Source organism: Hypanus sabinus, chromosome 32, assembly GCF_030144855.1.
Source record: "Hypanus sabinus isolate sHypSab1 chromosome 32, sHypSab1.hap1, whole genome shotgun sequence".
NCBI classification, from domain to species: Eukaryota; Metazoa; Chordata; class Chondrichthyes; order Myliobatiformes; family Dasyatidae; genus Hypanus; species Hypanus sabinus.
This window is the reverse complement of record NC_082737.1, coordinates 2,983,500-2,996,890: the sequence shown is the minus strand read 5'-3', so window position 1 is coordinate 2,996,890 and position 13,391 is coordinate 2,983,500. Positions and strand designations below refer to the sequence as shown.

Genomic DNA, 13,391 nt, shown 5'->3' with positions numbered 1-13,391 from the left:
CTCCGCCATTCAATCATGGCTGATCCCTTTCTCCCTCTCCTCAGACCCACTCCCCAACCTTCTCCCTGTAACCTTTGATGCCGTGTCCAATCATGAACCTTAAATACACCCAACGACCTGGCCTCCACAATTGCCTGCAGTAACAAATTCCACACATCCCAGTGAAATGGAGGCACCTCTTTTTCCCTTATTGGGGGAGGGGGGAGGGAGAAGGCCTGTGGTATGTCAAATACCAGGTGAACGAGTGGCCTTTGGGGTGCTGCAAGTCTGTGTCTTTATTGATGCTTTGCTGCACATTTGAGTGCTGGGGTGGGGGCGATGCTTTTTTTTGCTGTTGGGGGAGGGGGATCGTTGCTTTGCTGTTGTTTACACGTGGGAGGGAGGGGAGCTGGGGAGGGGGCTTCAGGGTTCTAACATCTAACTATCATTCATTCTTTGGGGCACTGCTCTGTTTTCGTGGATGGTTGCTAAGAAAAAGGATTTCCAGATGCATTTTGTATACATTTCTCTGACACAGTCATGGTCATGGTCCCTTCTCCGGAATCAACCTGGAGCACCTTTCCCTCAAGTTCAGGAGACCAGAAATGCATGCAGGGCTCCAGGGGAAGCCTCACCAGCCTCCGTACAGTTGCAGCATCACCTCCCTGCATGCAAACTAAATCCCCCTCACAACGAAGGCCAACATTCTTGATAGCCTAAACACAGCTTCTGAGCAAGCAGAACTGCACACAACACTCCCAGTGCGATTTCATCACAGTTGTGTCCAGGCGTAACACTGACGCGCCCATGTCTTGTCGTCAGTGCGTCACTATCGACGAAGGCAAGCGTGCTGAACGCTCTCTTCGCCAACACGGCGACCAGTTTCGGGGTGACTGACAGATATTCCACCAGCTTATCCTATTCACATTCCAGCACATTTAAAAAATATTTTATTTAGTTATTACCCAGTAAAATTAATACAATCTCCTGTGTGTAAGGAAGGGGTTCCGACGGATTTGAAGGGGAGTGGTTAAGGTGGGGGGGCGGGGGGGTCTCGGAGTTTGAAAGAGGCGGGGAACGGGGTCCAGGATACAGGGAATGGTGAATGGAGTCCTGGGGAGTCCAAAGGGAATGGGGAAGTGGTAAGTCTGTAAGCAGCAGCGAACACGGTCCTGGGGAGACTTTGAGGCCGCAGAAAACAGTGTTACCGGGGATTTCAGAGGGCCCCCAGAGAGTTCAAACAGGGTGGGGAATGGGGGCTGGGCCGTGGGGAGATAGATACCCAGTCCTGGAGCAGATTCCTGGACCTGAAATCGGGGGTGGAGGTATGTGGGGGGGGGGGGGGTGACAACATATATCGTTACAACAACAGGCTTGGTTCAGAAGGATCCAGAGGTCGGAAAAGGGTCACGTTGAATGTTTAATTCTTGCATCAGAGTCTTAATTCTCGGAGTAAGATGAAGGATTGTGCAGCAACCGTCACACCACTGAAGAAGGGACAGGTGAAGACCACACCACCCCGGAAGTCCGACGTCACAGCCAGAGTGGGGTGCTCTTTGGGAAAGGGGCAGTGCGGAGATCTCTCTGCGCCCCCTTGACCCTGGGACGGAGTCGTGTATCAGTGGGGAGAGACGAGCGAAGAGCTGGGAGTCACTGGAATGAAGAGAGTCAGGCTGCCGCCGTCCCGGGGGACCTCCAGTGTTGCCGGCCATGCTGGATCACCTCAGACTGAAGGCGAGTACGATGATGAGAGTGACAGTGAGGATCAGCAGGGAGGGGAGCCAAGTGCGGAGAAATCCTGCAAAGCTGGCGGGGAGAGAGAGAGACGATGGATATCTAGGTCAGCCTGACTCCTCCTTGTCACTCCCCAAGCGCCCGGATTTTGCCAGGGACGGGGTCAGACGAGCCACCCGGGTAAAGACCTGCAAAATCATCCCCCCTCCTCACAGGGTAAGTAGAACAGCCAGGTGCAATCGGGCGACGTGGGCCCACTCGCTCCAAATCTAAATCAGGGGCTCCAAATCTGGGGCCCACGGGCCCCTCAGTTAACGATACTGACCCCTGCTCCAAGTGAAAACAACAGCCCAGTGGTCACGGGGATGGGGAGCAGGAACCCAGGCCCGGTTCACCTGAACCCGGGGATGGGGAGTGAGAAAAAGATCCGAGGCTGATTCACCCTCCCCCTGCTATCGAGCTCAGGGCCTGATTCAGCTCCTCCCTCAACTGGGAATGGAGAGCAGGAATCCTCAATCAGCCCAGGGATGGGGGGCAGGAACCCAGGGACAATTCACCTCCTCACTCCCCAAACAGGAAAGGGGAGCGGGAAGACAGGGCTGGTTTAACCCAGCCCTTGCCCTTGGAGTTGGAGGACCGGGGGCAGGACTCCGGGGCCCTGTTAACCCTCAGGAACCAGCACCTACCTGACATAGCGACCGTGCACCAGCATCAGGAAGCAGAGCTTCACCATGTTCCAGGAGGTCTTGTTCTCGTATCGCATCAGATTCAGGGCCATGGCCACGTGGGAGTGACAGTTATCGCAGCACAGGTTGTGCTGGAAGAGGAAGCAAGCCATTACAACCGTCCAGAAACTGCACACCCCAGACCAGGGTACAGTTGTACCCTCACAGCCCCGACAACAGACAGCAGAGGGGTGTGAGGAAGTGCGACCCTGCTGATACCCACAGGCAGTCCTGTAGTAGTAAAGGGGGCAGTGGGACCATGGGGACACCGATGGTCCATGGGTGGGGGGGGGGGGGGGGCAGCAGGACCCCGAGGAGAACTCCCAGCAGGATCATGAAAAGAACTGGAGGAGTGGGGGCAGCGGGACCCTGAGAATTCCCAGCAGGATCCTGGTGAATAGTGGAGGAAATGGGACCCTGCTGAATCCCAGACAGTCGGTCCTGTAGTAGAGAAAGGGCAGTGGGACCCTGCGGACGCCGACGGTCTCTGGGTGGAGGGACAGCAAGACCCCGAGGAGTATTCCCACCCTCTGGACAAGAGGACACTGGGACCATGGCTACACAGTGAGGTCGTGTCTGTGCATGGAGTGGCAACGGGACGCTGACCCGCCCAAAGGGAGAGAGGAAAGACCACACTGGATGCTCCAGAATCCCTGGGTAGATGGGACACTGGAAGCCTGAAGCGCCATGCCAGTCCCCGGGTGGGAGAGAGGTCCCCGTAGAAAGCCCCAGTCCCATGGCAGAGAGACACTGAGGCCCTGCGAATGCACCCTGCCCTCTGGGGGTGTATCAGGAACGTGGAAAGAAGCCCAGTAATGGGGGGGGGGGCAGCAGGACCCTGCAGGAACACCCCAGTCCCAGATCAGAGGGAGAGTGGGACCCTGCAGACAACCCAGAGAGCAGGAGAGCCCTTGTCAGCAGGAGGCTGAACATACCATCCGATGCTTGTACTCCTCAGACGCCTCGAGCACACCCGTGTCCCAGGGGTTGGATCCCATGGCGTAAACCTTGGCGGGGTCCAGCTGCCAGTACCTGCGGGCAACGAGAGGTCCCACACCAGTGATCGGACGCTGACAAGAAGCACGCTGCCTGTCAGCAGGGGGCAGGGCATGGCACACTGTAACGCGCACACACACACACAGTCATTGTATACCATCCCATTGCCACGTACACACACACAGTCACTGTATACTGTCCCATCTGCTTGTGTACACGTACACACACAATATCTGTATACAAAGAAGAGAAAATCTGCAGACGCTGGAAATCCCAGCAACGCACACAAAGTGCTGGATCAACTCAGCAGGCCAGGCAGCATCTATGGAAAAGAGTGAACAGTCAACGTTTCGGGTCGAGATCCGACGGCAGTCCTGGAGAAAAAAAGCTGATGAGTAGATCCGAAAGGGCGGGAGAGAGAAACACCAGGCGATAGGTGAAACCTGGAGGGGTGGGGGGGACGAAGCCAAGAGCTCCGAAGTTGATTGGTGAGATGAGATGAGGGAGGGAAAACGGGATGGGAAATGGAGAAGGGAGGGTTGGAGATCGATGTTCGTGCCATCAGGTTGGAGGCTGCCCACACAAAACATAAGGTGTTGTTCCTCCATCCCGAAGTGTGGCCTCATCACAACAGTAGAGGTAGCCATGGATGGACATATCGGAATGGGAAGAGGAATTAAAACGGGTGGCCATTGGGAGATCTCGCTTGTTCTGGAAGACGGAGTGTAAATGCCTGTCGAAGCGGTCTCCCAATCTATGTCAGGTCTCACTGATACACAGGAGGCCAACAAGGAGGACCGGACTCCAACAGTCTCACCTGGAAGGGCTGTTTGGGGCCTGAAAGGTAGGGATAGAGGTGGCGCAGAGACAGGTATAGAAGTTGTTCCGCTTGCAAGGAGAAGGGCCAGTAGCGAGATCGGTGGGGAGGGATGAATGGACAAGGGAGTCGCGTAGGGAGCGATCCCTGCGGAGGGGAGGGAATGGTGTGCTTATTGGAGGGATCCCGTTCCAGATGGCGGAAGTTTTGGAGAATGACGTGCTGACGCAGAGGATGGTGGGTGAGGACAAGAGGAACCCTACCCCTGATAGGGTGGGAGAGGATGGAGTAAGAGTAGACATACCTGAAATGGAAGAGATGCAGTTGAGGGCAGCATTTATGGAGAAAGGGAAGACCCTTCTTTGAAAAAGGAGGACATCACCTTCATTCTAGAAAGAAAAGCCTTATCCTGAGAGCAGATGCGGTGGAGATGGAGGAATTCAGAGAAAGGGATGGTGTTTTTACAAGTAGCAGGGTGGGATGAGGTAGCTGTGAGAGTCCGTGGGTTTGTAATAGATGTCAGTGGATATCTCCAGAGATGGAGACAGTGAGTCTCGTCACCACACACACTCTGTATACTGTCCGATCAGCACCTAAACATGCTGGCTGAATGCACCTGGCTGTTACTCTGTACCGAAACACACACACCTGGTGTCTGTATACCGTCCTGTCAACACACATAGTCTCTATACCGTCCCATCATGACATGAGGAATTACATTGCAGAATTAAAAAGCTAGACCCTAACTGATTTATTCGTAGCTTGGCATATCGTGCTGTGAGAATAATGTATGAACAAAGAAGTGTTTGTTGCATGAGAACTACACTGTGTACTCCTTATCAGAATATATATGTGATAACAATGTATATCAGTAGCTCCAAACAGTACTCTGGACTCCTTCGGCTGCAGATTTTCTCAAGCTCAGTGTCAACTGAGACGCAAGCTTGCTAATAAAGAGTATGTGTTTTGAAGTAAACTGTGTTTGACAATTATTCCCTGCATCTGAACCTGAAGGCCTCGGGTAGAGAGGCAGATTGACACACACATACACACGGTCTCTGTATGCCATCACTTTACCAGACACTGTATACTGTCCCGTCCCCACACACATGGTCTTCGTGCACCGTCCCGTCCCCATGCACACGGTCTCCGCGTACCGTACCGTCACCACGCACACGGTCTCCGCGTACTGTCCCGTCACCACGCACACGGTATACCGTCCAGTCACCACACGCACAGTCTCCGTATACCGTCCCGTCACCAAGCACATGATCTCTGTATACCGTCCCCTGACCACACACACAGTCTCTGTATACCGTCCAGTCACTACACACACGGTCTCTGTATACCATCCCGTCAGCACCTGCACAGACTGCCTGAACACAACTGGCTGTCACTCTGTATAGATACACACACACATACACAAACAGACTCTGATTCCCATCCCATTAGAATGGACCCACACGCAGACTCTGTATACTGTCCTGTCACCACGCACTCAGAATCTCTTTAAAGCGTCCTGTCACCACACACACACACTCTGTATATTAGCATGCATACAGACTGTCTGAACACACCTGTCACTATGTACAGACACACACACACGGTCTCTGTACACCGTCCCGTCAGCACCCACACAGACTGTCTGCACACACCTGGCTGTCACTATGTACAGACACACATAGACGACCCGCAGATTCACTCACTTGGTCGGGCTGCCAAACGCCATGTTGTCCTCCTGCAAGGAGAAATGGTGAGGGGTGAGTGCGATCCCACACCGGGACCCCGAGCCGAGGACTGAACGCACGAACAAGTACGGCCAAGCTGGATCCCCCACAGATACTCACAGAGACATAGTAGGGTCCTGCAAAGTCACGGATGATGCCAGAGAGAGTGCAGATTCCCATGTGCCCAATAAAGGGGAAGATCCAACTGTGGACAGGAATGAGCAGACAGTGAGTAAGGTAGGGGGAGGGGAGGAGGGAGCTGAGGAGGAGATGCGAGTGGTCAGAGAGGAGTGCAGGTCGTGTTAGGGGAGGCGGGTCTATTCTCTGGTCGTTCTCACGACATCATGGGACTGGGGGGTGGGGTGGTCTGGTAGGGTTGGGAAGTGGGATTAGGATTCGGGGGAGGTGAGGTCAGCGTTTAGGGGAGGGTGGGGAGGGGCGGCATCAGGGATGGGAGGCACACTCTCAGCGATTCAGGAACAGCTTCTTACCCTCTACCATCCAATTCCTAAGTGGACTTTCAACCCACGAACACTACCTCACCATTTCTTCTATTTATGTTCTATTGCACTACGCATTATAACTTAACGAGTTAATTTACATATTTATACTTAATGTAACTCATTTTTTTCCCTGTATTTATTTATCATGCATTGTATGGTAATGATTGCATAGAGGTAACAAATTTATTAAACATGATTCTGTTTGGCACTGAAGCCGCTCAACAATGCAGGTTTAAAGGGGGGTTGAGTGGGGTCAGGGTTTAAAGGGGGGTTGAGTGGGGTCAGGGTTTAAAGGGGGGTTGAGTGGGGTCAGGGTTTAAAGGGGGGTTGAGAGTGGGGTCAGGGTCTAAGGGAGGGGGCAAGAGTGGGGTCAGGGTTTAAAGGGGACGAGAGTGGGGTCAGTGTTTAAGGGAGGGGGTGAGAGTGTGGTCAGGGTTTAAGGGAGGGGGCGAGAGTAGGGTCAGGGTTTAAAGGGGATGAGAGTGGGGTCAGGGTTTAAAGGGGATGAGAGTGGGGTCAGTGTTTAAGGGAGGGGGCGAGTGGGATTAGTGTTTAAGGGAGGGGGTGAGAGTGGGAGAGAGGGGTCAGGGTCTAAGGGAGGGGGCGAGAGTGGGGTCAGGGTTTAAAGGGGACGAGAGTGGGGTCAGTGTTTAAGGGAGGGGGCGAGAATGGGGTCAGTGTTTAAGGGAGGGGGCGAGAGTGGGGTCAGGGTTTAAAGGAGGTGAGAGTGGGGTCAGAGTTTAAAGGGATGAGAGTGGGGTCAGGGTTTAAAGGGGATGAGAGTGGGGTCAGGGTTTAAAGGGGATGAGAGTGGGGTCAGGGTTTAAAGGGGATGAGAGTGGGGTCAGGGTTTAAAGGGGATGAGAGTGGGGTCAGGGTTTAAAGGGGATGAGAGTGGGGTCAGGGTTTAAAGGGGATGAGAGTGGGGTCAGTGTTTAAGGGAGGGGGTGAGAGTGGGGTCAGTTTAAGGGAGGGGGTGAGAGTGGGGTCAGTGTTTAAGGGAGGGGTGAGAGTGGGGTCAGTGTTTAAGGGAGGGGTGAGAGTGGGGTCAGGGTTTAAGGGAGGGGGCGAGTGGGGTCAGTGTTTAAGGGAGGGGTGAGAGTGGGGTCAGTGTTTAAGGGAGGGGTGAGAGTGGGGTCAGTGTTTAAGGGAGGGGTGAGAGTGGGGTCAGGGTTTAAGGGAGGGGTGAGAGTGGGGTCAGGGTTTAAGGGAGGGGGCGAGTGGGGTCAGTGTTTAAGGGAGGGGTGAGAGTGGGGTCAGGGTTTAAGGGAGGGGCGAGAGGGGTCAGTGTTTAAGGGAGGGGTGAGAGTGGGGTCAGGTTTTAAGGGGAGGTCGGGGGGTCAGGGTCTGGACTGAGGTGAGAAGTTGAGTTGAAGCTGCTCCTGGTGACAGCGCGGGTCGGACAGGGGACAGGGGGCAGGGCTGGGGCGAGCCGAGACCGGGACGGGGCCCGGGCCCAGGAGCGATTGGCACTCACGACAGCACGGGAATGGGCGTCCACACCACGCTGTGCGGGAACCGCTGCCGCTCCGGGTCCGGCTCCATCCGCTTCATCGCCGCCGCCGCCGCCCACCGCGCCCCACTTCCGGGTCACGGCTGCCCCACTTCCGGGTGAACCATGTCACGTCCGGCTCGGCTCGGCAGCGTGGAGACCTGGTGAGCGAGTGAGGGAGGTAAGTCAGGGAGGGAGATTGTTAATGAGGGACGGAGGGAGGTGATAGGGAGGGAAATCATTAACGTGTGAAGGAGGGAGGTGATAGGGAATGAGGGTGAGTAAAGAAAAGGAAGGAGTGCTTAAAAGTGGGGAGAGAGTGAGGTGTGGGGTGGAAGGAGGGTCGTGTTCATGTGAAAGAGCTGAGGTGGTGGAGTGTGGGAAGAGATAGATAATTAATTGATCCCAAAGGATATTAAAGTGTCACAGCAGTGTTACAAGTGCACAGGTATAAATATTAGATGTGAAGTGCAAAAGAGTGAAAAAAGCTACCTTAAACAGTCGAACAGGAGGGACGGAGTAATCGCTTCTCTGGCTATAGATTGACTCATTATGGAGCCTAATGGCCGAGGGTAAGAATTATTGCGCTCTTTGTCTCGTTGTCACGGTCTATCACTGAAAGTGTTCTCTCTGTTCAGCCAAAGTAGCATGCTGAGGGTGAGAAACATTGTCCAGAATTGTCAGCATTTTCCGTTGGGTCCTTTGTTCTACCACAGCCTCCAGTGTGTCTAGTTTGACTCCTATTACTGAGCCAGACTCTCCAATCAAATGCCTGTTGGCATCACCCGTGTTGATGCCATTGCCCCAGCACACCACCGCATAGAAGATTGTACTGGTGACACCAGACTGGTAGAACATGTAAAGGAGAGGCCTGCATCCTCCAAAGGACCTCAGTCTCCTCAGGAAATAGAGGCGACTCTGGCTCTTCTTGTACCAATCCTCTGTGTTCGGTTCCACTCATCAGTCATCCTGGTAGTGGAGGAGGAATGCAGGTATGTGAGCAAGAGGAGGGAATGAGGGAGAGGAGCAAGAGAAGGGGGGGAGAGGTGTGTGTGGTGTTTAGGAAAAAGTTCAGAGGGATTTTGGGCAAATGCTGGTAAATGGGATTGGATGGGAGTCTAGGCTAGCATTGAAGAGTGGGGCAGAAGGGGCTGTTTCAATGCTGCACGAGACTGTTGACTGTTCCTTCTCATTCCCAACCCTCCAACCATCTACACTAATCTCACAGTGGCACTTTCTCAAAAATTCTCCCCTTTTAGTCAGAGGGTGGCGTATCTGTGGAAGTCATTACACAGGTAGCAGTGGAGGGCAAGTCATTGGGTATAGTATTTAAAGGGGGGACTGGTAGATTCGTAATTCAGAAGGGTGGCAAAGATTTGGAATGAAAGGATTACCGTATGAGGACCATCTGGCAGTTCTTGGGGTGTATTCCCTGGTGTTCAGGAGAATGAGGGAGTACCTCATCGAAACATTCTGAATGTTAAAAATCCTGAACAGATTAGATATGGCAAGGTAGGGGAGTGTAGGACAAGAGGGCACGACTTCGGGATTGAAGGACGTCCTTTTAGAACTGAGATGCGGAGAAATTACTTGAGTCACAGTAAATCTGTGGAATTTGTTGCCACCAGTGGCTGTGGAGGCCAAGTCACTGGGTGCATTTAAGGCAAAGATAGATAGGTTCTTGATTTGTCAGAGCATCAGAGGAAAAGGCAGGGGATTGGGGACGACTGGAAGAATTGGATCAGCCCATGACTGAATGGCGGAGCAGACTCGATGAACGGCCTACTTCTGCTCCTGTATGTTATGGTCTGACGACGGGCAGAAGGCAGGAGAATGGGGCTGAGGGGGCAAATAAAGCAGCTCAAATTGATAATGCCTCATGGTCTGATATTGTCATTAACTCCTCGCTAATTCTCCCAATCTAGTAACGGGGGTGGGGAGGAGGATATTTACGGTCACCATTTCACCCCCCCCCCCCCACACACACACACACACACTCCGCATATCTGTGGGCAATGAGGAAATCGGAGCACCGGGGGAGGGGGAACCCCATGCAATCATAGGAGGAGCGGTTAGACTCTGCTTAGGCAGGGCCCGCGGGTCAGATTTTAAGCTGAGAGTGAGCGTCAGTCCGAGGTCGACATGGTTAATGTGATGCTTTACAGCCATCTTGTGCGTTCTCTCGCTGTGACCACATTGGCTTGCTCCGGTCTCCCCCCCAGTAAATCCGGCTCGGAGGGCCAGTCGGGTCTTCCTCGCCTCCGTGTTGGCTGGTGAGCGGGACCTCACTGTCGGCCAATCTGGTGGAGCGTGCTGAGGCCGAGGAAGAGGGACTTTAGAACGCTTTAGATGGATGGACAAGTCCCCGGGTTTGGACGGGGAGGTGGGTGGGGGAGATTGCTGTGCCTTTTCCAGCGACCCTTGCACCCTCACTGGCCTGGCCACAGGGGTCATTGAAGGGTGGTAAATGCCCATCCTTTGGTCAGGAAAGGTAACATGGAGAGCCCTGGGAATTAGACACCAGTCAGAGCCGAGCCAGCGGTGGGCAAACTGTTGGCGAGGATTCTTAGAGAGGGCAGTGGTTGGCCTCCATCTGTCTCGTGTCCATCACAAGCCTGGGCAGACGGTACGGAGATCCCGAGAGAGGGCAGACGGAGCTCAGTACAGATGAAGCGTCAATCCAGTCGAACTGGAGGGCAGAATACAGGCTGGAGGGACAGAGGGTTCCTGGGAGGCAGGGTGAATTGATGGGCTTGTTATGATGCATGGAACGTTTGCCTTTTTGTAAGTTGGGAAACGTCGTTCGAGAGCCGCAAAGTAATGTTGCAGCTCTGTAAAACGGTGGTTATGCCACACTTAAGAGAGGGAGCCTGTGGTCTGCCGAATTAACGGGCGAACAAGTCGTCTTTGGGGGTACTGGAAGTCTGTGTCTTTATTGATGCACCTTTGAGTGCCCGGTGGGGGCACTTTTGCTTTTTGTTGTGGGGGGAGTGTCGTTGCCTTGCTGCTGCTTGTGCATGGGAGGAGGGAGCTGGTGGGGGGAGCTTTGGGGTTCGAACGTTTAACGGTCATTCGTTCTTTGGGGGACTGCTCTGTTTTCATGGATGCTTGCCATGCAAAAGAATTTGGGGCTGTATATCACATACGTTCCTCTGACACTGAATGCTCCTACTGAGACGCAGAATATTGTGTTCTCTGCTGGTCACCTGACGACGGGAGGGATGTGGAACCTGTGGGGCAAGTGCAGGGGTTTGCCAGGAGTGCTGCCTGGATTAGAGACTGCGCCTGGTGAGGAAAGGTTGAGTGACGGGAGGGATGTGGAACCTGTGGGGCAATAAAGTGCTGGGATTTGCCAGGAGTGCTGCCTGGATTAGAGACTGCGTCTGGTGAGGAAATTTGAGTGAGCTGGGGCTGTTCTCTTTCAAGTGGATGGGGATGAGTGGCGATAGACATCGTTGGCAGCTCGAGCGCCTTTCCTCGGGCAGAAATAGCTCATTCTTGGAGGGGTTAATGTTTGAGGTGTTTGGCGACAAGAGGGAGGTTTTGTTTTAACACAGATGGTGGTGAGTGTGCTGCCGAGTGCGGTGATAGAGGCAGCTATGTTAGGGAAATGTAAGAGAGACCGAGACGGATGCAAGAAGCACCTGGGGTCATGTAGGAGGGAAGCGTTAGGTCCAGCTTGGTGTAGTTTTATATTATTTTGAGGTCGCCGTCATCATCATCGATCACAGGTTCTGTTACAGTGTTGGCAGGTGTAGCTGGTGGGGCCTCCCTCCCTCCCCCCCCGTGTGTTGGAGCCGCTGGGTCTCAGCGGCCTGGCAGTGTTATTCGAGCTGTTGGGCCATGGCAGGATCAGACTAGATGGGCTGAATGGCCTCCCCCCCCCCCCCCCCCCCCCCCAATCTCCCAGTCTTGTTTGGGACGAGGCGTAAAGAGTGAAGACGAATCGAGAAGGTAGCTGGGATTCTGTTCATTGATGCGGGGTGGAAATGTTTCCCTACCGGGGCAGGCGTTGGGCAAGATGTCACAGCTGCTCAGCCCGAACCACCCCACCGATCGTGGCCACGTCAAGCCGTGGGAACAGGGATGGTTGTACGAGCATCCTGGTTGTGCAATCGCTGACGCCAGGCAGATGATCTCTGATGGGTGTTGATAATGACTGGGGGGTGTGGGGTCACCCGTCTTGCGAAGCAGAGCATCGGAAGCCACTTCCGTACAGAGTCTGTCCCCTCGTGGACTGCCCTTCTCCAGCTTTCTGCGTCCCGTGCAACTTCCTCCCTGGTTAAATTAATACCGCCCTCGCCCGCTTTCCCTACCCTCCAGGAGTGCGCCTTGCACCCGTGAGTGGGCGGGCCGACCGGGGGTTGTCCAGGGAGTCGGGCACGTCGCGGGTCACGGTGCTGGCTGCCGGGGTGCCGGAGCTGTACGTCTGCTCCTGCGGCTGGCTCTCCGGATTCTTTGGGGGGCTTGGAGAAACGGCACTGCGGCCGGCCCTTCTGGCCTGGTGAGCCCAGTCGTGCCCACAAGCCAAGCGGCCCGTGCGTCTGCACCCGGAGGGGGCCCGTGCGGGTTGCTGGTGCCGGCTTGGCGTTACGCGAACCGCCTGTCACCCAGGAGTCAGGGTGGAGGCTGCATCATGGGCTTGAGGACCCGAGCTATTTGACATTCCTTCCCATGCATATTTATCCTCTAGTTCCCATTGGCTGCTGGCTGATTACAGTCATATTGAAGGTATGTATTCCATAGTCGTGCCTCTAGTTTTTGTTGGCTGTCGGGGGCCGATAACAATCCCAGCAAGGGAATGTGTTCCATATTTATTCCTCTAGTTCCCATTAGCTGTCGGCTGATCACAGTTCCAGTGAGGGAATGTGTTCCATATTTATGCTTCTAGCTGCTGATGGCTGTCGGCCAGTAACGTTGCTCCTCAGCTCCACTAAGATCCACGCTGGACAGTCCTGGGGCAATTTCATCTCGGACTGCCCACTGCCCGTCGTGTGCTCTTCTTCATGAGAAACGCGCCTCCTTAACTCTTTTTCCATTCCCCTACCCGCTGTATTCTCCGTTTCATACCCCTGTGGCAGTGATCCAGCAAGAGGCGAGGATGGGAAGGAGGGACGGGGCAAGGAATGGGAGAGGCTGGGTGTGGTGGTGGGGGGGGGGCACACTAATGGAGAGAGCGGGGTGGACTGAGGTCCAATCACTGAGGCTGGCAGCTGGCCACAAGTGAACGAGGCAGAGCGAGGGGTGGGGGAACCTCCGGGGCAGGCAGAGGGGTGGGGGAACCTCCGGGGCAGCCCACACTCAGAGGCGGGATCAAAAGGCCGAGGACCAGCGTTCTGCGTCGCCTCCATTTTGACGCAGGGACCTCTGTAGGAAAGGCAGGCGATGACGCTTGGAGCACGGGTGGGGTAATGGTGC

At 54.5% G+C, this 13,391-nt stretch overlaps 2 protein-coding genes across 2 annotated transcripts in view; one reads left to right on the top strand and one right to left on the bottom strand.

The window, feature by feature from the left end:
* Positions 1-912: 912 nt before the first annotated feature.
* Positions 913-8,101, bottom strand: LOC132384408 (transmembrane protein 222-like). The gene is made up of 6 exons (XM_059955536.1): positions 7,959-8,101; positions 6,099-6,183; positions 5,958-5,989; positions 3,374-3,470; positions 2,400-2,530; positions 913-1,785 (listed from the first exon to the last, which is right to left on the bottom strand). Exons 1-6 carry the CDS (start codon positions 8,033-8,035, stop codon positions 1,698-1,700), a joined length of 510 nt encoding a protein of 169 aa, XP_059811519.1. The 5' UTR covers positions 8,036-8,101; the 3' UTR covers positions 913-1,697.
* The window catches only part of nop2 (NOP2 nucleolar protein homolog (yeast)), a 38,202-nt gene continuing 32,841 nt past the window's right edge, over positions 8,031-13,391 (top strand). Inside the window, exon 1 of the mRNA XM_059955531.1 lies at positions 8,031-8,154. The gene's annotated coding sequence lies outside the window, so the exon portion shown is untranslated. The remainder of the gene's footprint in view (positions 8,155-13,391) is intronic.